This window comes from Cuculus canorus, chromosome 4, assembly GCF_017976375.1.
Source record: "Cuculus canorus isolate bCucCan1 chromosome 4, bCucCan1.pri, whole genome shotgun sequence".
NCBI classification, from domain to species: domain Eukaryota; kingdom Metazoa; phylum Chordata; class Aves; order Cuculiformes; family Cuculidae; genus Cuculus; species Cuculus canorus.
In genome coordinates this window covers 31,699,711-31,723,734 of record NC_071404.1, presented here as the reverse complement: position 1 = coordinate 31,723,734, position 24,024 = coordinate 31,699,711, and the positions used below count along the sequence as shown (strand labels likewise).

The 24,024-nt window shown below is 37.5% G+C and overlaps 1 protein-coding gene across 2 annotated transcripts in view; it reads right to left on the bottom strand.

Annotated features, from left to right (window-relative positions):
* Positions 1–24,024, bottom strand: part of TUSC3 (tumor suppressor candidate 3) — a 138,518-nt gene that overhangs the window by 40,181 nt on the left and 74,313 nt on the right. For both annotated transcript variants that reach the window (XM_054066098.1, XM_054066100.1), the window contains exon 6: positions 18,649–18,738. In XM_054066098.1, coding sequence (XP_053922073.1) covers positions 18,649–18,738 — 90 coding nt within the window. The remainder of the gene's footprint in view (positions 1–18,648; positions 18,739–24,024) is intronic.

The window sequence follows — 24,024 nt, the reverse complement described above, 5'->3', positions numbered from 1 at the left end:
TGACTGCACATATTAGCAAGACTACATATTGCTCCCTACCAGTCCACATCTCATTTTCCCTTCCTCTTTAAATTAATCTAACTCTAAAGATGTGAATTAGCATATACACCATGTGAATGATGAATGTACTCCAGTGTAACACAAAGACAGCTCTAGCATGGCCACACAAGAAGACGCTTCAGCCTTGCTAGGTAACAATAAAAAACCATGAATTTATTTTTACTGACCAGCTACTGAAAATTTTTATTCTTGTGACATACTTCCAGTACTTTCACATCTCTTAAAGTACACACACTTGAATCATTTGCAGTCAAATTTTATTGTATTATTTTATTAAGTGCTGCGGACAAAGGAAGATTAACTGTACACTTGACAGTCCTCTTTCACATACTTAAAGATAGATGCAATTAATGACACTACAGTTTAATGTTTATGTTGAGGTTATGATCTAGAATGGTCTCTTTAAATCACTTCCTGAGCCACTGCCTCCCAAGACGTACTCCTGGTTTTTACCAATCTACCTCCAAACTACCATCTTGAAGGTGTTTTAACAGCTATAAATTGGTACAGTCGCTTTTTGAAAGCTGTAAACTTTTAATATGCATACTAACCTAGTAAAGAGTCTCACAGCTGTCTGTGTAACACGTAAAAACATTTTATTTCAAAATGTCACCTTCAAATTGAATTTGAATAAATGAAAACCATTTGAATAAATGAAAAGCATTTCATGATTCTCTGTCAGTCATTATTGAATGCACCTCACTCAAATCAACCTGTTATCATTCCTTCTACAGAAACACTTCCACACGTCAGCTCAACCTGTGTCATCTCCTGAGCTTTTTTCAAATTGTATTCACACTGTGAATGAAACAGAAGATTTATAGCACTAAAAGTATTTTTCTTTTCTAATAATTCTAAACATTTTTTGCTCTCTTGTCCACTAAATATTTAGAGGTTGTTTTGATCATGCTATCCTAACCAACAGACCTTACTCCAGAATAGAAATAGACTCCTGAGAGCCAATCATTTTATAGGCATTTTACTTATATAGGGAAAACATATGACCTGATTTTTCATTCACACCACTTTACAGTTATTTCTAACAGAGAAATAAAATGGCAAATAACTCTTGTGCAGTTCTTTTGCACAGAACTCAATCTATTCTACGCAGCTGGCTCTTCTCTTTATGCTTCCAAATAACTTAAGGTCAAGAGCAAATTATCAAGCTCTCGGAAAGGGACAAACGGTAAATAACAAAGGTCATAACATAAACCCCTGTGAGACAGCACTGATTTCCTTCCACCTTGAAAAGTGATAATTTACACCTATTGGTTCATTCACGAGAAGAACTTATCATTCTGTAAGTTCTTCAAACCTACTTGATGACAAAACTTCCATCGGTTCAAGTGGACTGTCAGCAGTAGCTCTGTCATCCCTGCTGATGCCTTCAAGGAACTTGAATAGACACATGAGGCAACATTTCCTTCTATTGTTATGCTGCTCTATCCAGCGTATCCTATTTAATCTTGTATCTACTAGTTTGCTCAATAAATAAATCATGCTTACTAGTTTTCAGTTCCCAGCATCTTAAGAGTCTTGATGAAAAAAATGCTCAGTTCACATATTTTTTATCCCAATCAGGGGCTCAAAAAGTACAGTTTCCCTTGCTTACATACATCTCTCCCACTGTGCTCTCACTTTATGTATATACACAAAGCTCCTTACAATCTACTAATGCACACACTAGCGAAAAAAATTAAGCCCTGACACACCTGACAATCTTTATTTGCTAACCCATACATTAGAAGATCAGAGATAAACACTTCACTCAAGTAAAACATAAATATTACTTCAGAATATCTAAATGCAGTAATGATTCATAAGACTGCATAAATCTGGTAATGGAAATAACACATTATTCTCATAGATATGATCTTGAACAATTGAGTTAATTGACATATTGCTAACAATGACTTACATTTAGTTGCAAATCAAAAGTAAGCCTTTATAGCTCTCTACGATCCACTAGCTGTGGTTAAGACCTTGATTAATTTCATTGTAAATATTAACAAATTTGAAGTGGGTCACATGTAAAAGTTAAGTGAAAATGTATTGTCGTGCAAAATTTCCAAAATATTTTCAAATGCATTTAGATTTTACCCATTAGCTAGCTCATAGAAAAAAAATACAATATATAAGAAATAAAAGTAATAAGCCCATGAAGCAGTTCAAACCAATTCACACAGTCTTGCCTTGTCAAAAAAAGCATGAAAATTAATACTACAGTGGTCATAAATAGCTTGTAATGGTATTTGTATATGACAGAATGTGGTAGCTTTTATTCTGTATGTTTACATTCTAGTGCTAAACTTTGAAGTTCCAACTGGCTGACAATTCAACACACATCCCAGAAAGGAAAACATATTTAATGTCAATTTCCTAAAAAGGAGGTTAGAAATGCATTTAAAAATTACTTCTCTTTCCAGAAAATGCTCATAAAAGATCTCTGAAGGAGATGAGAGAAGAATTTCATACTGCATCAGGACTGACAGAAATATTCAGAATTAAGTTTAAAAGTCTGATGTATTTATCATTATACTAATATCTAAACTGTATTAAAACTGCATTTCAGTATATTCAATGAGAAATTGGCTACACTTTAAAAACACTGATAATAGCGTTATCTCTTCTGTTCCAGCAAATATAACCTCAAAGAGGAAGCTTCCTCTGTTGACAATTCAAAGGCTGCTTGAGTATTCACATTATGACTCTGACACTTGCATGACTGATAAGAGACAAAGTCAGAAAAAGTTTGAAGGTTACTCTTTTGTTTCCCTTGAAATCAGTATTTTTAATACCATATATGAACCTTTTTCTGGCAAACTCTCTGTTTAGAAATTCACTATTTTGGGGTAGATATTAAAATGCAACTTCTCTATGCGTGAAAGTGTTCTGTTCCCTTTGTTTTAGCTTGTCAAATTAAAATAAAATTGTCAGGAAGACTATAACCAAGCTTTAAAATAAAAAGAGGAAGCATTCCAATTAGGAAATACATATATATACACACAACAAGTTATTTGTTAGTTCTAAAGTATTTCAAGATGTAAAACTGAAGAATTCATTAAAATTCTTGTGAATTTTGGTAAACTATTAATTACACACAGACACCCCTCATAACACATTATTTAGAATCTCTTCTCAACACCAAAAGTGTTTTAAAAATTTAGAATGAAAAAAAAGCTGTTTACCACTTGGTAGTCATATTTCATAAACATTCATTCAAAAAGGCATTCTCACGGTCAACAGAAAATTACAAGATTGAAAGATTTTAACTTAAGTAGACTATTCAGAAAATATACTTTCTTATCTGACATACAGCCTAGCAAAACTTTAAAAGTATAAAGCAAAGCAGACAGCAAATTATTTAAGTCAAGATACTGAGGTTTGTTTTTTTCAAGAAATAGGGAAAAAAACAGCACAGAGCTACTAAGGTAAAAGCTGATTGACCCAAAGATCTATCTAGCTGTCGTTCAGATATACATATATTTGCAGGAAATAGATAGACATTCATTTGATGATCCATTACCAGAATATATGCGGTAAAAAATTCTCCTAGGTACAGGGATATAAGATAGAAATCTGCAAATGAAATGTCTTCATGGAAGCAGAGTCTCCTGCTCAACACCACCCTTCATATCAGAATAAATTTCAAAATTTTACTGGAGGAATAACACCATTACTGATGCAAAGATGCTTCTGATTAGTTGTTGAGGACTCAGAAGGCTATGTTTATATTAGCAAGTACTGTATAATTGTTCTACAAACCCAATATCCACACCATACATATCTCAGAATCACAGAACATGATGGACCAGTTCTGTGATGGAAGTGGTATGCATTAAACCAGTTGGTTTTGGCCACTTGACTGCTGGAAGAAGAAAATCCCACAGAGGTGGTGTGAGAGACTGGAAGAGTTAGTATGAATGTCTTGGACTTTACTACTGCATAGCAGAGGATTAGGTGGATGGTGTTAAATCATGATGAGAAGGATGTGCCTGGGGGAGAGAGCTTTGAGGAGCCAAAGCAATCTTGCTCGACCTATCTCCCTCTGAGATGGTGACCATGAAAAGACCTTTGCCACATCATCAGCCAAATGAACAGAACAGGAGACACCCATGGATACGCATATGAAGATTATTGAGTACATGCTAGTTGCAACATCCCAGGTAGAGGCATATCCCTCCCCTATGATCTGATGTAGAGGTGTACCCCTCCCTTACATCACTGACTGACTGGGAGAGGCAGGGGGCACAGGGACATAAAAAGTACCTCCCCAAGGAGTTGAGTGCATGCCCACCATCCTGGGATCACAAGACACAAGACAACATTGGACAACGCTGGAACCTGGGGTGGTGATATCTTACTCTTTTTTTCTCTCTCTCACCTTTTTGTTCTTTCCTTTCTTTCTCTTTTCCTCGCTATTAGTATAGATTTAAAAAGGCAAAGCCAATCTTATGCCTAAGACCTTGCCTGTGTAAATACATTTCTTTTATTTTAAGTTGATTGCCTGGTGTCCTCTCACCTTAATGTGGCAGAAGTGAATCCACAAACTTTAGAGGCCGAGGGTCCCTTCATCAGCCCCTGGGCAGTCAAGTGTGGGCCCTAACATTTAAAATTGGCATTGTGGACAGGATATATCTTAGTGCTAAAGGATCCATTGAGTCTAAAGGTCGAACAGGGACCTCCCTCAGAGGGGCGTCTGAACAGACATGGGATGTCCTCAGGGGATGGAAGAGTAAAGAGGGAAATTCCCAGGGAATTCCTGCACCTATAATTTTGATTATGGCCTCCCAGGGAGACCTTAGTGTTGATTGTGATGTTCCTTTAAAGCAATTGAAGGACTATAATAACTATAATAACTGATCTTCCCCTCCTGATATGGCTAAAGCTTGTAAGGATTGGAACGACGCACAGGCTGCGGTTGATTGAATTACCACTCTCGACAAAGAGCATAAATTTAAAATGGGAAAAGGAAAGGTGTTCATTTGCGGAGTTTAAACAAAAGATCAGCATGTGGAGAATGAGGCAATAAAACCTTTATAACATCCAGTCAAAGCACTGCAGGAACACTGCAGAATGAGAGAAGTCTCTCTGATCAGCTTGCGGCCAAGCGGCTGACTAATCAGAGATTATACACTGAAATGAAGAGTCTCTATGATCAATTCACTGCTGAGAGAATTACTAATCAACAGCTGCATGCTGCTTTGAAGGACTCCCTGGAAGAGGAGAAACTTCTGCAGGAACAGCTGGCAGAGGTGGACTCCAGATGTGAGATCTCAGCTTGTTTGAATCATGGGGAGGAGCTTTGTTCTATCTACCCCCAGTAAACACTGCAGGAGTTACGCAAGAGTTATTAACATGGAGAAAGAGAAAGTTGTTCTCCAACACTTCATTAGAAAGGAAACCACAGACAGGAGACTGGGGGAGGAAGAAGGTGAGGTGCCCAGCAGGTAATGATGCACACTGTCCCTTAGTGCCCTACCGATTTGGCAAAAATCCAAGAGAAATATACTAGGGATCCTGAAAAACTGAAATGGAATATGTGTAAGAGAGTCTTTCTGAGGAGAGGTGACCGTATTTTGTTAAGTGAAAATGTGCCCAGAGGATATTGGGGTCCTGGGGTTTTTTGATCATAAATGATAACCGGGAACTATGTTTTTTTACCCAGAAAGTTGTGTAATGGGTGGGCGGCTTAGACCCTATGGAACAGGCCAACCCTTTTGCTATCAGAGCTCCTATACCTGGTCACGCACTAGAGAATGCACAAAAGGCTGTTTGCCTCTAGTTAAGGACCACATGCTCCTCCTGCATCAACCCTCCCCCACGCAGCATGTAGCCAACGCTGATAGACTGCAGTCCCTCATCAGAGGACTTTCTGATTCCTTGAAGCTATGCACAGTTCAGTTACAAGAGCAACTCAGATTACTTTGGCCACGTAGGAGAGGAGGTCTGCCTGATATGACATGGAGATAGATTGCTCAGGAATTAAATAATTAGGTCAGATGCATGGGTCTTATATGCCATGCTGAAACACAAGCGAAAATTGATGTTAGATGACTAGAGGGAAGGAGTAAGACCGGAACAATTGTACCCCAAAGTGGTAAAATTGCACCCATATGTATTGCCAGACCGCCTCTTAAACCCCCTGATAGTAGGAGATATTTACTATGGGCTGAAGGTCTCTTGGACAAATTACCCGCTCCCAACTTGGAAAATTTGGTGAAAAGTTGGGACAAAATAAAGGCACCACCACCTACCTCAGTTTGGAGAAATGATAACAACCACCCAATGCAGTAATTCCGCTTTCTGTTCCAGTGACAGCTTCCTCAGCCCCTCCTGTCACAGATTTGTTTGACATAAACAATCCTGCTCTGGGAACTTCCCTCCAATGTGTCCAATAAGTGAGCCAGGGGATGGCTCTTGTGTTCATTTAAGAAGGCTTACAGAGAATCACAATGGAGCTCCTGGCCAGTCCAGTTTGGGTCACAACATGGAATCGGAATTGTTTCAGGTGGAAAAGACCTCTACAATCATCAAGTCCAACTGTAAAGCTAACACTGCCAAGTCCACCAGTAAACCATGTCCCTAAGATGTCTAGATGTCTTTTAAATACCTCCACGGATGGTGCCTCAACCACTCCTCTGGGTAGCCTGTTTCAACACTTGATAACCCTTTCATTGAAGCAATATTTCCTAATATCTAGTTTAAACTTCTCCTGGTGCAACTTGAGGCCATTTTGTCTAATCCTATCACTTCTTATCTGGGAGAACAGGCCAAAACCCATCTCCCCTCAGCCTCCTTTTCTCCAGACTAAAAAAAAAAAAACGCCACTTCCCTCAGCCAGTCCTCATAACACTTGTGCTCCAGTCCCTTCAACAGCTTTGCTGTCCTTCTCTGAACACACTCCAGAACCTCAATGGTTTTTTTGTAGTGAAGGGTCCAAAACTGAATACAGTATTCAAGGTGCAGCCTCACCAGTGCCAAGCTTGTCACAGGAGATCAAGATACTTTGCCAAGACCTGCCTTTCATAAACCCATGCTGACTGGGCCTGACAACCTGGTACCCCTGTACTTGCTGAGTGATGGCACTCAGGATTATCTGCTCCATAAACTTCCCCAGTATCAAGGTCAGGCTGACAGGCCTGTGGTTCCGTGGTTCCTCCTGGTCCTTTCTGTAGATGGGCACTACATTTGCCAGTTCCTTCACCGGCCTTGGGTGGATCTCATCTAGCCCATAGACTCATGCATCTCTAGGTGGTGTAGCAGGTTGCTAACCATTTTCTCATAACAAAGGCTCCATTCTGCTCTCAGTCGCTGTTTCCAGCTCAGGGGACTGGGTACCCAGAGAACAACTTACTATTAAAGACTGAGGTGAAGAAGGCATTAAGTACCTCAGCTTTTTCCTCATCTTCTGTGACTATGTTTCCCCCTGGAACTAATAAAGGCTGGAGATTCTTCTTAGCCCTCCTTTTGCTGCTGATACATTTACAGCAACATTTTTTGTTGTCCTTCACCTCAGTAGCCAGATTTCTAATTGGGCTTTGGCCCTTGTAATTTTCTCCCTGCATAACCTCACAACATCTTTTTAGTCCTCCTGAGTTGCCTGCCTATTCTTCCAAAGGCCATAAACTCTCCTTTTTTTCCTGAGTTCCAGCTAAAGCTCTCTGGTTAGCCAGGCTGGTCTCCTTCCCCACCAGCCTGTCTTCTGGCAGATGGGAACAGCCTGCTCCTGCACCTTTAAGAATTTCTTTTTGAAGAATGTCCAGCCTTCCTGGACACCTTTGCCCTTGAGGGCTGCCTCCCAGAGGACTCTGCCATCCAGGGTCCTAAACAAGCCAAAGTCTGCCCACCAGAAGTCCACACTGGCAGTTCTGCTGACCCTTCTCCTCATCTCTCCAAGAATCATACTCTGTCATTTCATGACCATTATGCCCCAGAGACAGCCTCCAACCACCACATTACCCACAAGTCCTTCACTCTTTGTGAACAACAGGTCCAGTGAGGCACCTTCCCTGGCTGGTTCACTCACCAGCTGTGTCAGGAAGTTATCATCCACACACTCCAGAAACCTCCTAAACTTGTTTCCTCTTTGCTGTATTGTATTTCCAGCAGATATCTGGCAGATTGAAGTCCCTCACAAAGACAAGGGCTAGTGATCATGAGGTTTCTCTGAGCTGCGTATAGAACAGTTTGTCTGTCTTTTCATCCTGGTTGGGTGGTCTGTAAGATTCCCACCAAGATAGCTGTCTTGTTGGCCCCCTGATTCTTACCCATAAACTGTCACCCCTATTGTCACCATTATTATGCTCTAGTCAATCCAAACACTGCCTAACATACAGAGCTATCCCACTGCCTCTCCCTCCTTGCATATTTCTTCTGAAGTGTTTGTAGCCGTCCATTGCAGCACTCCAGTTATGCAAGTCATCCCACCATGTTTCAGTGATGGCAACTATAACACGTTTTTTCTACTGTTTGTCGCCCATGATATGTGCATTTGTGCAGACACTCTTCAGCTGGGCTGTTGGCCATGCTGCCTTCTCATGGAACACGCCTGCTTAATTGCTTTGAGATTCTTCACTAGTGTTTCCCTTTTGGCTCATATTACCTCAATAGCCCCTGGCTCATCTCCATACAACTCCAAATGTGCCCCAGTGTACCTAGCACATCTCAGAGATACAGGCTGAGGGCTCTCGCTAGCACCCCATCCCTCCAACCTTGGCATGTCATCCCACAGCCTGTCACAAGTGAGCCTGATACTATCCCACTTCCCCTTCAAGTCTAGTTTAAAGCCCTGTCACCGAGTCCTCCACGCTTGTAAGCAAAGACCCTCTTTCCCCTTTGAGAAAGGTTAATCCTATCAGATGCCAGCAAGCCTGGTACCACATAGGCCATCCCCTTATCAAAAACCAGCCACAGAGTCATGTGTTAATAGACAGAGTGCATGTTCCTTGCAGTGTCACTGCGTGTAACTGGAAGGGGAGAGGAGAAAATAACCTGTGCTACAGAACCCTTTACTATCTGTTCCAAATCTCTGAAATCTCTTTTGATTGCCCTTGGACTCTGCATTGCAGCTTCATCACCTCCTACATGAAAGAGCAGTTATAGGTAATAATTTGAGGGTTGTACCAGGCTGGGATGTTTCCCAGCAATGTCCTTAACCTAAACCCAAACCCAGACGTGTCTAAGAGGAGGGTCTGTCCGGCACATTGGATCCTCTGTTCCTCTCAGAAGGGAGTTGCCTACAGCTATAACCCATCTTTTCTTCCTTGTGGAGGCAGTCCTAATACAAGGGGTAGGCCTTTCTGACCCTGGCAACACCTCTAGCATAGACGGTCTGTTATCCATACCTTCCACTGACTGGCCTTCCACTTCATCTCTAGTAGTTTCACTTCACACTATGTCCCCTTTGGTCCAATGGATTGCACAAACCAGTAGCAGCTGGGAGTGTGCTGGCTATATTCATGGGAGTCCACCTTCTGGCTTCATTCAATCCAAAAGTATCATAGTCTCTGTGCAACGTGAACCAAAGTACAGAAGGTGGGAATAAAGACGGCATGCGCTTCAAAACAGCACTCCTTATCTGAACTAAGCACTGACGTGGGTGAACTCACAGGAAAATGGAAATGAAAAGATAAGCTGAGTTTCCATGAAACATTTCAGGCTTTGGAGGAGGTCAAGAGATAACTAAGACCCCACTTACAGAGAAGGATATTACAAAGTTGAAGAAATAAAAAGCATTCAGAAAAAGAACTTCTTGTGGTAGACTGGATACTAATTTTCTAGACAGAATTAAACAGATACTACTAACAGCAGACCTCAATGATCAGCATATAACACCTGGCAGATTCTATTCTCAGGTACCCAATAAGAGGCAATAATATTTTAAGCACATTTTTCATAGTAAAAAGGGCACTGTAAAGACACAGGAAGGAGAAAATAATTTCTGATAAAATGACATGAGTTGATTCAGTAAATTAAACTGAAAGATTAATAGTAATAATTTCTATTTCAGTAGTAACATTCAATTTAAGATTTTTACATTTCAAAAGAGTTCAACTGCAATGAAATCTAATGATGGAAGTCATCTGCCCCAGGAAAATTTGGTGAATTGAATGAGTCAGAGACTAGTAGTTTAAGTTTCTTAAGCTATCTTGAATCTGCATCCTGTACATCTTAGAAAAAAATAAATACATAGATAAATGAATTAGTGACCTTTCAGGGAAGGATTCCAGACTTAAGTGATTAATAATCCCAAACAGAATGCAATGAACAACCAAAGCTTAGAAAGAATGGAAAAACATTGACTAGAAAATACATTTATCTTTTAAATGCTCAAGAAGCTTAGCAATAAAATGAGAGTTGTCAGGAGCTAAGCTGAGGTGGCCTTGCAAATGAATGAAATTAAACCAGATAGTTTATATTTCAGCCATTAAAACAGAGAACAAGCAAAGAAGTTAATACACAGCAAGGGGTGGTAATGACCCAATTTTTTGAGTCTGTTTTCAGCAATGCATACAACAAATAAAAGGCATACAAGGGTCCACAACTGACAGAATGCATCTGTACCACATAATAAGTTGAACAAAAACTAAAAAAGCAGATTTCCAAAACTGGCACATAAATCTTAAAGCCTAATAGAAATTTTATTTTATGACGTATGTATTCTAGGTAGCTTCAGCTATCTGAGCATGTTAGTGGAAACCTATAGAATAGCATGCATAGTAATTAAACATATTATGGAAGGAAGCTAGTTTTCAACAACATGAAATGCTTCTAAATAAATGTCGAAATAAAAAAAAAATTAAACACATGAATAAACCTGAAAAATGAGATTAAACACAGCATGCTTATCCGAAAGAGACAGATATCAGATTCATCAGGCACAATCTCTTCCTTAAGGTAACTAACCCTCTTGACAAAGAAAATGTGCTACTATTTATCTGGACTTAGGCAATTCATTCTGTTACATGTAAAGCTGAAGAAAAATGGGTTTGGAACAAACACTATAAGCAGGTTGAATAACTGGCTCAATGGGAGACAGAATAGGTTGTTTAAAAACACATGATGGAACTCTGTATCTTGGGGCTAATTTATTAAGTTTCAAGTTGATGACTTGAGTGCAAAAATAGGCACTAATAAATTCAATTGATGCCAGAAAGAAACCGAGAGAAAAAAGCTCTACTACATTACAGGGGAAGAAATGAAGGCTATATGCTTCAGAAGTCAGAAGAATTTCCACAGATTATGTTCTCATTATCTGAAAAGAACTCAGGAAAAAAAAATACCTACTATATAAAGTATGGGCTGAATATGATTCATTAATGTGATCTGCCCATTAAAAAAGTAAGTCAAAATGAAGGTACCAAGTATTGCATCTGCAGTCCAGCCAACAATTAAAAGAAATTTCACTGAATACAAAAAGTGATAAAACAAGCCTGGGAGCAAAATCTTAATTGAAGTCAAAGATTTTTATGAGACACACTTGTCCATGATTAGATAATGTACAAGGGCCCTCCCACTACCGTGTACTCATGCTCTGTGAATTAAGCATTCAAGTTATTTGCTGGATCAGTGCTATATGGAACAGTGTAGATGGTCAAACACATTAAAAAAAAAAAAAAAAAAAAGGATAAGGAACCAGTATTATGCATTTGGACTGAACTTGTTTACTTGGTATTATACTTACATTAATAATCTAACCTTACAGTATTCTTTAACTCTCAAAGGGAATAAGTTCCATGGAAAAGAGGCTCATTTTAATAGTATTTTTAAGGGGTGAGAGGGATACAGTGGAAAGATCACAGTAGTAAACACACTATGTTCCCTCTCCTCTGTGACCACTAATCAAAGTGGCATATACATTCACATCATGTCCTTGTCATTCTGTATTTTCCAGAGATAATTACTAACAATACGTGTGATCAATTATTGCGATATTAAAGGACTAATAGCATGAATATAATTCATTCTGTTTCTTGGATTGATTCTTAAAATCCATTCTTAAACTGTGCAACTGATCCAATGTTTGCATTATTTCCAGTTACCGTAGCATAATTCTAGTTAAATGAACATTCAGATGGTGAAGTAGCTAACATTGACAAAAGTCTAATTCTTTACAGTGCTACATAAAAGGAAGTATAACTATTTATGCTCTAAAGACAAGCTAAGCCTCTCCTTTTGCCCATTTCCAGCATTAATAATATCTTCAAATGACAGTACTGGACAAAACCAGGTTATGTTTGTTCATTCATTATATCACTCATTGAAGTGTTCATTGTCTATAGGCAAATAATACAACAAACACTGAAAAAAAAAATAAATTTCCAGTTTATTTCTATGACTCTGGCATTTGAAGATGAGGGAACAATTCCTTCTACCTGAGAGGGATTACTCAGTTTGATTAATATAAACTACAGAATTATGGATGCGCAAGAGACACATGAACATTTTTTTGTTTGGAATGTTTTATTTGAACAGTGATTATAAGAAAGAAAAAATCATACACTAAATTATTCTTTCATTTCATTGATCTATGTTAAAATTGTGAAGGGCTGGTAAACGCAGACAGCTTCTCTCTTCTAGATAATAACATTATTTTCTCTTTGTGAAGAACATTCTGTTACGCTAAGTGACCTAAAGGCCTGTGAACATGAAAGAATTTACTTCATGTTTTTGTTTATTTGTCAAAACATAGATTTGCAAGATCTTCAATAAAGAACTCTTTAATTTGCATTGTACCTAAAGTTAAAGCACTCCAGCATTTAACAGCTATCATATAAATATTAATGATAGAATTCAAGGGGAACAATGAAAAATGCCTCCTCTTTTAGTATAAAAATGTACAAAAGAACTACAGTCTATTTCTAATAAATGTGAAACTTTACTTCTGTAAGTACTAAGAAAATGTCATGCACATTAAATCTGCTCCTCGACCCACCTCTGTGCATCCCATTAGCTTGATGCAAGCAAGTTGCCTTTAAAACATTTATAGCAGGTCGACCTCAGTTGTTTTATGCAGAAGTAAACTCATAAAAGCACTTTACACCAGCTTTTCTAACCAGTACATGTGGCAGTTCTGCAAAGGCTTTTTAAGCGGCAGATAGGAGAGCGCTTTTCCAAGGGGTAGTGCAAAATGAAAATAATTCCTTGTTCTAAAGCCCATCCCTCTTGTGGACTTGTTTCCTAACAATGTGGACATAAAGAGAATTTGAATTCTGACCACCAATTAGGACAGAAGTCAAATTCTCTCAGTCTTCAAGGAAGACGGATGAAGCAGTTAGAAAACAACACTTTCCTTTCAAATCTTTTTGGTGACTTTTTTGACAGATATAGCTTACCATTTACATAGCTGCAGAAGACAATTGACATAACAATGTCTGTTCAACGTAAAACCATTGATAATCTAAAAGCCGTGTAAGCTATCCTTATAAGCAAAATCTAATTGAACTAATATAAAAACAATTAAAGTTTTCACCAGAATCCTAAATTATAAGACTACAGTTCACTTATTAGTGTATATTCCAGAGAATCCCAATAGTTTAGGTTGAATTTGTCCTTTGGACATAAAAGAACAGCAGAAGGGTTTAATATTAATAACACTTGTTATATAGCACTTCTGACAACATAAGCATTATAGATTCAGTGAGTATATTCTTCTAATAATTTTGAAATCACTTTTAAATTTCCAAGATATAAACCAACGAGGAGAATTGAGAAGATGAAAGTATATACATATATTTAAATTTTTATAATTACACCCATTGCAATAAACAGAAGTACAATACTAACCAACGAACATTAGAGAAAATTTTGAGGTTCTAATGCCTTATCTGAGCAACTCTTCTGTCATGACTATTTTTCTACCTCTTTTTCTTCCCACAATAAAAAACTATACAAATTATCATATAAAGTTGCCCTTTCTAATACGAAGGTAGAAAGATGTAATACAGAAAGTTATTGAAACACCAGCTACAACCACCTTGCAATCATAAAAATTAGATGTCTTACACAGGTTAATAGTTTTCTCGGCACTAGTTTAGATATAATGTTGCTCATTTGTTAACGTGCTGGTCTGTTAACAGAATTGTTTTATACTAGTTCTTACACTGCTAACCATTAAGTTTTTTCACTAAATCAAGACAGAAGTTTAAAGCAAAGGTTTCAGAAGCCCTTTACTAGCTGCAGCTTCTGAGTAGACTCAGTGCTTTGATGACCACAGGAAAGCTGTCTCATTAAATACACATGTAACGAATAAACTAACTTCTTTCTATCAAGCATATAAACATAAATAATTGGCTAGTCCAATAAAACATTAAGAAGTATTTTCAATAGCACTATTGTCATGATTACTGTTGAAAGACACATTAAAATATTGCTGTGGCACTACTGACACCACTCTGGATAGCTTACATTAGATTCTGATATAATAACCAGTATGAACATTTTTTGTCCAAAAGCAAGACAGCTATATAATAATATACCACACAGCAAAATGAATCTTTTATGTATTGAAACTGCTACCAAACAATGAACTGTATTTTAACATGCTACCAGATATATGAAAGGCAAAAGGGCAATGTATTTCCTGTGACTTATTGAGCTTGAAAAGGAGAGTCATTCTTTCAAACCATTCCAAGAAAGTTCCATTTATTTTAATTAGACTCATATGAGAAGTCATGTCAGAAAACACAGAACAATATACTTTAGTAAATTACATTTTGTCCTGCTTAGTAGTAGAGGACTAATGTGAATTAAGAATCTTTCTATTCTAAGCACAAAATTTTCATGGAGACCTTAATTTTACATTGACATTTAATAAATAATAATAATAAATAATAGCAGTCAAACATATTTTTTATTTAACTTCAGAAATATACAGATCACTAGAGACCTGTATTAGCTAGACCATTGGATGTTTTAGAGACTGCTTCTGACAAAGACTAGTGGTTATAAAACTGTGAATGGTAAGTAGGAAAAATAAGGCTGAACAAAGCTGCCCAACTGAACATTTATATTTGATCTGGTATTGCAAGTTTTTCCATCCAAAAGATCTACTAAACAGATATCAATTGCTTTCTAAGGACAGACTTTGTGTTAAAGTTAAGCAATTTTAACAAGCTTTTAAAATATAAGAGATGCTAAGAAATCCAATTAGTATAGTAGCAAATAATACCATTACCCATTTCATAAAACACTAGCTTAAGTACAAAGAATTTTTGACAGTAAAAGTATCATATTTCTGGCCTCATACAATAACTTCCCAACTTCTAAAAATTTCTTCTCAAAGGAGAAAAGGAAATAATGGATTTTGAAAATCATCTTAATTCAGTGTTTTAGATCAAGCTTGCCCTTTGCCCTGTTCTCATTTATAGCTAACTTTCAACAATTTTTAAGATGTAGTCTCGAGCATACTGCACAATAAAAACTGTAGAATTTATACCCCAATCAAAAAAAAAATATATGGCTGCTAATCCCTGGATAGACATATATAAATGCAGTCATTGCTGCTATTTGATTAAAAGCTGATGAAAATCTAGTGTGAATTCTTTGCTAGTAGGTCAATTAAACAGCAACAGAACTACCTCTGCAGGAGGCTCAAAAATACGTAATTGCTTTCTACTTGGCTCACCACTAGCTCTATACAGATCAAGCTCTGAATAAAAATTAGAACCCTCCCAAGACTGTTTATACATAGACACTTAAGGAATGTTTAGTTTTCACTCTAAACTCAGGTAAAATAGGTACAGATTTCTGTGCCACACAGTCAGTAAGAGCCTAATTGTAACAAAATCCTTTGGCAAAAGACGAAGAACCCCAAAAATGTATCAGAGATAAAGAGCATGTCAAGATAGAGACAAGCTTCACTTTCGTCAACCTAAACCAGAACTGAAACATCAAACAATGGTACAGTGTGATTCAAAATAAAAAATATTTCTATATAAAAATTGATACTGCTTTCATGTGGACCCAAAACCTGAATAGCTGACAGCGGTGTTAAATAAAGGAAGTAACTGCAACAACCTCAATAAGAGAAGACATCAGCTCCACACAACACACTGCACAGATTTACAAAAATATGACATAAAAGTTTCACTCAAAGAATACAACCATGGAATTAAAGTAATTAAGGTAATCAAGAAAAGAATCATATAGTGCACAAGCTAAAAATCTTAAGAAGAGGTAATGTTTCTTTTACAGTGTTCTGGCAGTAGTAAGTAGTGTTGTTTAAGAAAGCAAACAAATGTTTTTTCATTTTTGAAAACAGAGAAATTTAAGGAAGAGAAATGAAGTGTCATCTAAAATTATGACAAGAACAAAGCAAATAATAGGAGACAACTGAGGCAAGGAACAGTTTATGAAGACAGAATAGTATCACTTTTGAAGTCTGGTGGCATTCCAGACTCTACAGCTAGAACAGAATTGAAGCACTAACTTCTGTGAAATAAGAAATGCTACAAATTAGGAAATTAGAACCTAATAATAAAACAAATAAGTTTGGTGAGCTATTCTATGCTTCCACTTAAAACCAGAATTTTACATGGTAAGACTGTTAACAATGTCTCAGATTACATGCAGTAATCCTTGTACAAAATTAGCAAGGAAATCTGGAATTTGTATAAAAAACTAGACATTGAAAAAAAAGCAATGAGTTAGATTTCATCCAGATGTAAAGACAGCAGTTGCTAACTTAATGCAGAATAGTGTTACAGTGAATTATCGTGGTTGAATAAATCTCACAGAACTGTTAGATATGAACTTTTATGACTTCAAATTCACAGGAACATAGATATGTGATAGAAAACTGAAACAGGAAAACATTCAATTATGTTAGTCAGAAAAAAACCCAAACAACATAAGATAGGCAAAGGTTTACAGAATACTTATTGAGCTTCTAATACTGACAAAAATCTGAATCTTAAGTTACAACTGCAGTGGTTAGTGATACCTTGAATCAGGAACTTGGTGATCTTGTATGCATACTTATTTTTTAATTCTTAAAGTCTAGCTGGTTTTATGTACTGACACAGACATAACTCCAAGGAGGTAAAAGTACTGACACATACGAACAAGGAGACACGGGTAAATCAGAGACGCAAAGTAACTTACCTGAAGTCATAAAATCGAGCAAAACATAGGTTTATATGTTGATTAATACAGTAGGTTAGTAGCTAGAATTTAAAACCATCTCTACTGTTATTTTCATTATTTAGTTGTGTACGATAACACTCCCAAACTAGTTTTTCAGACATTCAGATGGGATATCAGTTCACACTCTAAAAACTGAGACAAGATTGCACAAATTCAGGAACAACTAACAAATGTTTAAAAAGGGCAAGGTGTATAAAACTGGATATAGTAAAGAGTGATTTGTCACAACCAGTGCAGTATTTCTCCCTTCTGTCACTCTGTAGGAAAATGTTTTTAATACTTCAAGGCCGTAATGAAAAAAATCTGAATTTTTAAAAACCACAGTGGTTTACAGAGATAGTTTATTACATTATCAATTCTACTCCTACATAACAAATTTGACAGGTGGAATCATGTAATTTTATGACATCAATATGCTACTACATTCCTGATAAAAAGCAAATTGGTAATCAAATTCAAACTGTAATTTTTTTTCCAGTCTTTCTACTCTTAAGATATGACATAAAGGGAGCTTCAAATAACTTCTCTTTAAGACATAAGCCAGTCTCTTTCAACCAGTGATGGTCAAAGCTGAAAATAGTTCAACAGACCACTAGTCATGAAAAAGCTTCTTGACCACTAACTACTAAATTCACTCCAAGTTTCAAGATTCCATTGCAACAACTTGCTTAGAAAGTGGTAAGTAACAAAGAGTGGTAGAAAGTAGTCAAGTTCCTCTTTAACTCCCCAGCAGGCAGAGATCTTTTCCTTCATAACTATCATGAGCTAATTTGCAAATTTGTGAGCAGGAAGGAGCAAGTAAGAATTCTTTCAAAGACAGCAGTAGCAGGATGCAACAGCAATTTTAGCATAAATCAACCAGTGCTAAGTTCTTAGTAAAGCTGAAAAGAATATAAATTGAAGGAGTAAAGAAAAACAGGAAAAAACATTCTGTAAAATTTAGTGGGGGAATTACAGGCATGATGGAAAAAAGCTCAAGAAAATATATGCCATCTCATTTTCTAACTAAAATGCTCAAGAAAGGGGAGATAAGAAGTTACAATCCCCAAAGGTTTGTGCAAACGAAGCCTGAAAAGAAGAACAAACTTGCTTTTCACTTTGTGAAGAAGCGCATTTCTACAAAAAGACATTATCCATTTATCTTTGGATAGCAGAAGTTGTGTGGTATGGAACATTTTCTAACACACTGACTGCAGTTGGAAGTTGGATAGAATTTTGAAAACATGGCCACTCATTTCACTGTTTAAATCAAAGATGGTGGATCTTTCTAAACATCTGACACTCCAAGACAGATTCTGCTTGTAACTGGAAATGCAAGACTTGGACACGTTGTCATACAGTGCTACAGAACTGCAATTATTTGCTATTGCAGACTCACTGTAGGGAATTACTATTTATACAGTATTTCCCCCCAAAATAAAATTGCAAGGATCAACTCACCACTTGTCCATTCTGAGGATTTTTATGTGCATATGGGGGTCCACGGATATGATTCCACATCTGACCAGATGTCATAGCAAATACAACACACTAGAACAAATGAAAAAAACAATATACTCATTTATTTACCCAGAAGAATTAAATGTAAAACCATTCTGCTGTTTGTTTTAGATACATAATTGTTTACCTAACTAGATATAGTATCTACCTCTATTTGATTTTTAGAATTATATGTGCTGCTCTCATAAAATTCCTAATGTCTTATGTTAGAAAATGAGCTAGCTCGAGACAGAGATTTTGAAAATCTCCCTTGAAATAACCCTGTCTTTATGTGCACTTGAAATTGCCACATTTACACATTTATATGACTAAAAAGCACTCGTAACAGTAGAAGGCAGCCACTTCAACTATCCTCTGAACTATTGTACAAGTTTTATATAACCATTCATGAAGTTACTTCTGCCTATAATCTAATATAAATATTTAGCTAAAATGCTTGCTTTCAAGTGTACAAAATAAAAACATAAGGAAAAAATCCAATTATCAGAAAATGTCTGTCCCATTTTATGAAATTCTCACTGCATGTCCTATATGTCTGTGATTCATTTTAGCTATGACCAATAATAATGGTTGAGTTGGTAAGCTGTAAGTGAAATTCCCTGTGGAAAGAAGTGTGGAGTTAGGATAGGAAGGTATAAAAACTAAAGAATAGACATTAATTCTTGCAGGTCATATTGCTGAATCTACATGAGAAACAGCAAAGCCATAGCAAGAGGCATGACTATCTTAAAGATGAAAATACAATACCTTTTGATTACTAAATGAGAAAAACAGAAAAGGGAAACTTGGATCATCTTTATATGTCTTCTGATTTCTCAATACAGATAATCTCTACAAAAATTCCTAGATAATATGAATAGTTTTTACATTTACGCTCATTTATACTGTACATAAATATTCCAACCAGCATAGTAGCCATAGTGATTTAAGTAGATGGATAACAGATGTAAAAATCCATACTATGATGCTTAACTGAATCAGTGCTCACTAAAACCCTTTAAAAGGTTTTCTTTAAAGAATGTTCAGTAGCACATCTGTGAAATAAATGTAAGCTAGTGTAGCTCTGTATCTCCATAACTGCAGCATTGCCACCTCTAGTAATATGATTCGAACAAACTCTGGAAGGTCTTAGGTGAATCTTGTGAGGCTTTATCCAAATCTGTCTTGGCTCTGCTGGATTTTTTTTTTACTTATTTAGCTGAAACAGAAATTTTTCTAAATACCAGGTGGCTATGCCTGGTTTATTTTACTTTTGCTTATCTTTCTATGCCTTTTGTATTTCTATTGTATTTAGAATGAAATAATTACGACCAACATGATGTAAAATAGGCATGGGATTACAGCAAAGAAGCCTGTGTGCGAGGTGACAGCTCATGGATCTAGGAAATACCCCTTGTCTCTTGAATGGGCAAGTTGATAGCTCATGGATCCAGGACGTGACTTCTCTCTCTCTTCCTAGGCCTTATTCTCCTCATCCTCTCCTCTTCTTATAAGGGTCACCACTATAGACAGCATGGACCTGAGTTTTGGATTTGTGACAAGCGTTTAAGTCAAGGCGTGGAATGTAAAGCCTGACTTTGCTTCTTTCTTTGCCTTAAACATTTCTTCTGAAGGCTGGCCATTTGCATGTTTGTTTTGTGGCATCAGCAATGAATAGTGGAGGTGGTGCAGCAGCAGACCTCCCCAAGGACAGAGCGTGGGATATTGTCTGACAGCCTCATCTGTGGTGCCAGGTTCAGTGGAGGAGAGGTGCAGGAATAAGCACCGCTCCCCCCTTTGCCGGGCCGAGCTCAAGGTCCAGAGCTGGCTGCTACAGGGGGAGGTGATGCAGCAACAGGCGCTGCCCCCCTCCCTTCCTTCCTCCACCCGCTGGACCCTCCTGAAAGACACGTGGGAAGAGCACTCCAACACGTGCTGATAGGGGTCGGATGGGCCTTATAAAAGAACTCACAAGGAGCCACACGAGGCTCAGTCTCACTCCTGCGCAATCTCTCTTGACCACCACTTCAGTCAGACCAGCCTGGACCACATGGCCTGGAAGAAGCTGCTGCTGTGACCACATGTTCCCGAGGAACTGCTGCTGTCCATCGATGTGCTGATTTCTTTCCTTTTCCCTTCTCTCTCTCTCTCTCTCTCTCTCTCTCTCTCTCTTTTTATCTTCCTCCCATTACTTTACGGTGTGTGTGTCGAATTGGATCCGAGTGACCTTGGTTGCATTCAACTGATCAGATTGTAATCTAAACAGGTCGGGATTTGTTCTTGTAACTTTTGGAAGTTGCACCCCAATGTCTCGACTGTGCAACCGAGTATTTTGGTCTGCTTATATTTGTCAGAGCCAGAATAAATATTGTTTTTAATTTTCGCCCTGAGAGCAACCTTGTTGGCCTCTGTATCGCCACACAGATAAATGAACCTCCCCACAGTCAAGCCTAGATGCGAGCATGTGGCTTACTGGTCCAGGGCATGGTACCAGACAAATTCAGATACCAAAATATGGGATGGTATTGACAATGATGATTTGGTGGAAGATTCTGACCGTCTCTCAGAATCTTATTTTCCCATAGCATCCACGTTCTCAGTCCCAAGTCTAATTGACCTGGTAGATTCTTTAACTAACCCGGTCCCAAGATCTAATTGACCTGGTAGATCTCCCAACAAAAAAACTTGCAGACTCCCTGGGGATGGCAGTAAGCCACCCTGTCAGAAGGGTTAGTTATATAACAGCTCTTCAACAAATACCATGAACCTATTATTGCCGTTCCTGTTGGGCCAAGAAGTTTTTTAGGGGGGTGAATGCCCCACAGCAAAAATCTTCTGTCTGGCAGGTAAAAAGAAACTCACCTGCACTGAAGTACTGGTCGGTGTCGTCAATACCAATATTTTAAGATTTGACCTATTGTACAGCAAAACGCGTAAACAGCCCGATGGCTCACTTTGGAGCTTTGACAAGGCAATGAGGAAATAGCATGACTCGAGGCAAATAAGCCTACAGCTATAGACTTATTATAGGTATCTAATCCAGCCTTTACCCCTGTCAAAAAAAAAATATCAATATAAAGCAGCATTCTTTGCCAGCAGCTCCACACTTGGATGTCCCTAGGGTGTTGGCAGATTGGGGGAGAAATTTGCAAGTTAGGAATAAAGGGCAGACTCCCTGAGGAAGCTGTGCTAGGGAGAGAAAGTAGTGAATGGAAAATAGACAATTTGTCAAACACTGGTGCAACCTTTTCAGCTTTAAATTACGCACCTGACAGGTCTTGGGGAGAAACAAACAAAAATTTGACTAAACCAAGGTTAGTTATCATTGAAAATAGAGGTATTTGTTTTTAACTTTCACTGAGTTGCAGAAGGGAACTCAGGGACTGATCTGGGCCAAAAATCTGACCTTCCAGTTTATTAAACAAAATTACTAGCAACTTAAAAAGCCATTTGGTATGCATTTTGAAGTGGAGCTTCCTACTATCAAATACTATAAAAAGCAGGTCACTAGATTTCTCTGCAAGTTTAGAACCCAGAATACGACAAATGCTTTGCAACATAAGAAAAGTAATGAACTTCTAGATCAATTTATGAATATAGTTAAATTCAAGCACAGTTTCAATAAAAGGGGAGAGATAGGCAGCCAGTTCTATACATAATTGCTATACTATTCTGCATATGTAATTTTTAGCCATTCCACAATTACTGTTTTAAGAAATGTAATCCTCTTTATCCATTTTAATTTTGCTTTTGTACTCAACGAGGGCCACAGAGCTGCAAGATCTGTACTCAATTTTTAAATAACAATCCATCATTTATTAGAATTTCCCATAAGAGATATACAATTCAAGGACAGTGAGTACAACACAGAAGTAAAGAGAATGGGTTTCTGTATCATTAAAAGGTCCTGTACATCTCTAAAACCTCTAACTATGGGAAGAAAAGGAAATTAATAACCTGCATTCACTGCTCTTCTCTTGAGTTGCCTATCTACTCATGTAGACGAGCCTGACTTTTTCTAGCCATATCTTTGAATAAAACATATTACTTTTTCTATCCTCATTCCCAGAAGGGGGTAAAGAAGCCACTAGTAGCCATGATACCTTTCAAGCTCTTTTGGAGCAACAACTCATGACGAAGGTACTGTACAGTACAGGTGTATCAGTATCAGGCATACAGTACTGTGGAGCGTATCAGCACAGAACACATTTATCATAACCATTAACTGTTACAACAACAGTAAACAAACACATGTTTTATCTCCTCATTCAAGTGACTTTTTATATTTTCCCCAATAGATTCAACTCCTAGGTTCACTTGGAACCTGAGCACATATTATGCTTTCCCAGATTTTACAGGTATACAGGCAAATCTGAAATACATACATAAAATAACACTGAAAATTGCACACGGAAAACCACAGTGGCAGCCCGGTAAAGAAAATACATTAAAAAGCCCCCTATTAAGCCACATTCTAGTCAACTGAACAAATAAACTCTCAGCACCAGTAGTGTTGTTTAAAATGCAGCAATTACTTATCGAAAATGGTAGAAATTTGCCTAGTTTACACCATCTGGCCTTTTATTCTCTCTGCTTAAGAAATGAAGAGTCTTGACAAGAATCTGAATTGCTTCTTTTTATCAGTATAAAAAGACGGGACTCTGCAAATATCAAAGGACTGAAGTCTTTCCTCATTTTTATGCTAGCATGTCATATGGAAAAACTATCCATAGATGAAAAGTTGGATTTCAACTAAACTCTAAAATAATCTAGGGGATAAATTTTGGATGCAATCCTAAAAGACATTTTTTGGGATATTACGTACTGTGACTCAATCATCATGATTTGCCATTCTAAAATCTTCTGGGTAATGTTGCAAATAAAAATGCTTAAGGCACACAAGATACTACCAGAGTCTGCAGTGCTTCAATGAGCGACTGAAACTGCTAATTGCACTGCTGTTGTGCAATCTAATGTTGAGGACAAAACCAGTTCAACAGTCTTGCATAAATTGGCATGGGAATCATTGTGTAAGATGAAAGCTCTGGTCTTGCTTCTGAAAGTCTATCAAAACCACTAGATGGATCACTAAAAATTGCATTCCCAAATATTCTCCTAAACCAGTGACAGAAATACTACCTAAGAGACACAACTTTTTGGTATCAATGTAGATATCAAATAAAAACTCAGTCAACATTTCTGTTTGCAATGCTACAGTTTTCAGTTACTGAATTGCAGGACACTTATGAAAGAGTTTCAGTTGAAATTAAAAATGTTATTTTCCATATGGTTATGCATGCTGGCTACCTAGCAGTACAATACGTTCCCAAAAAACAA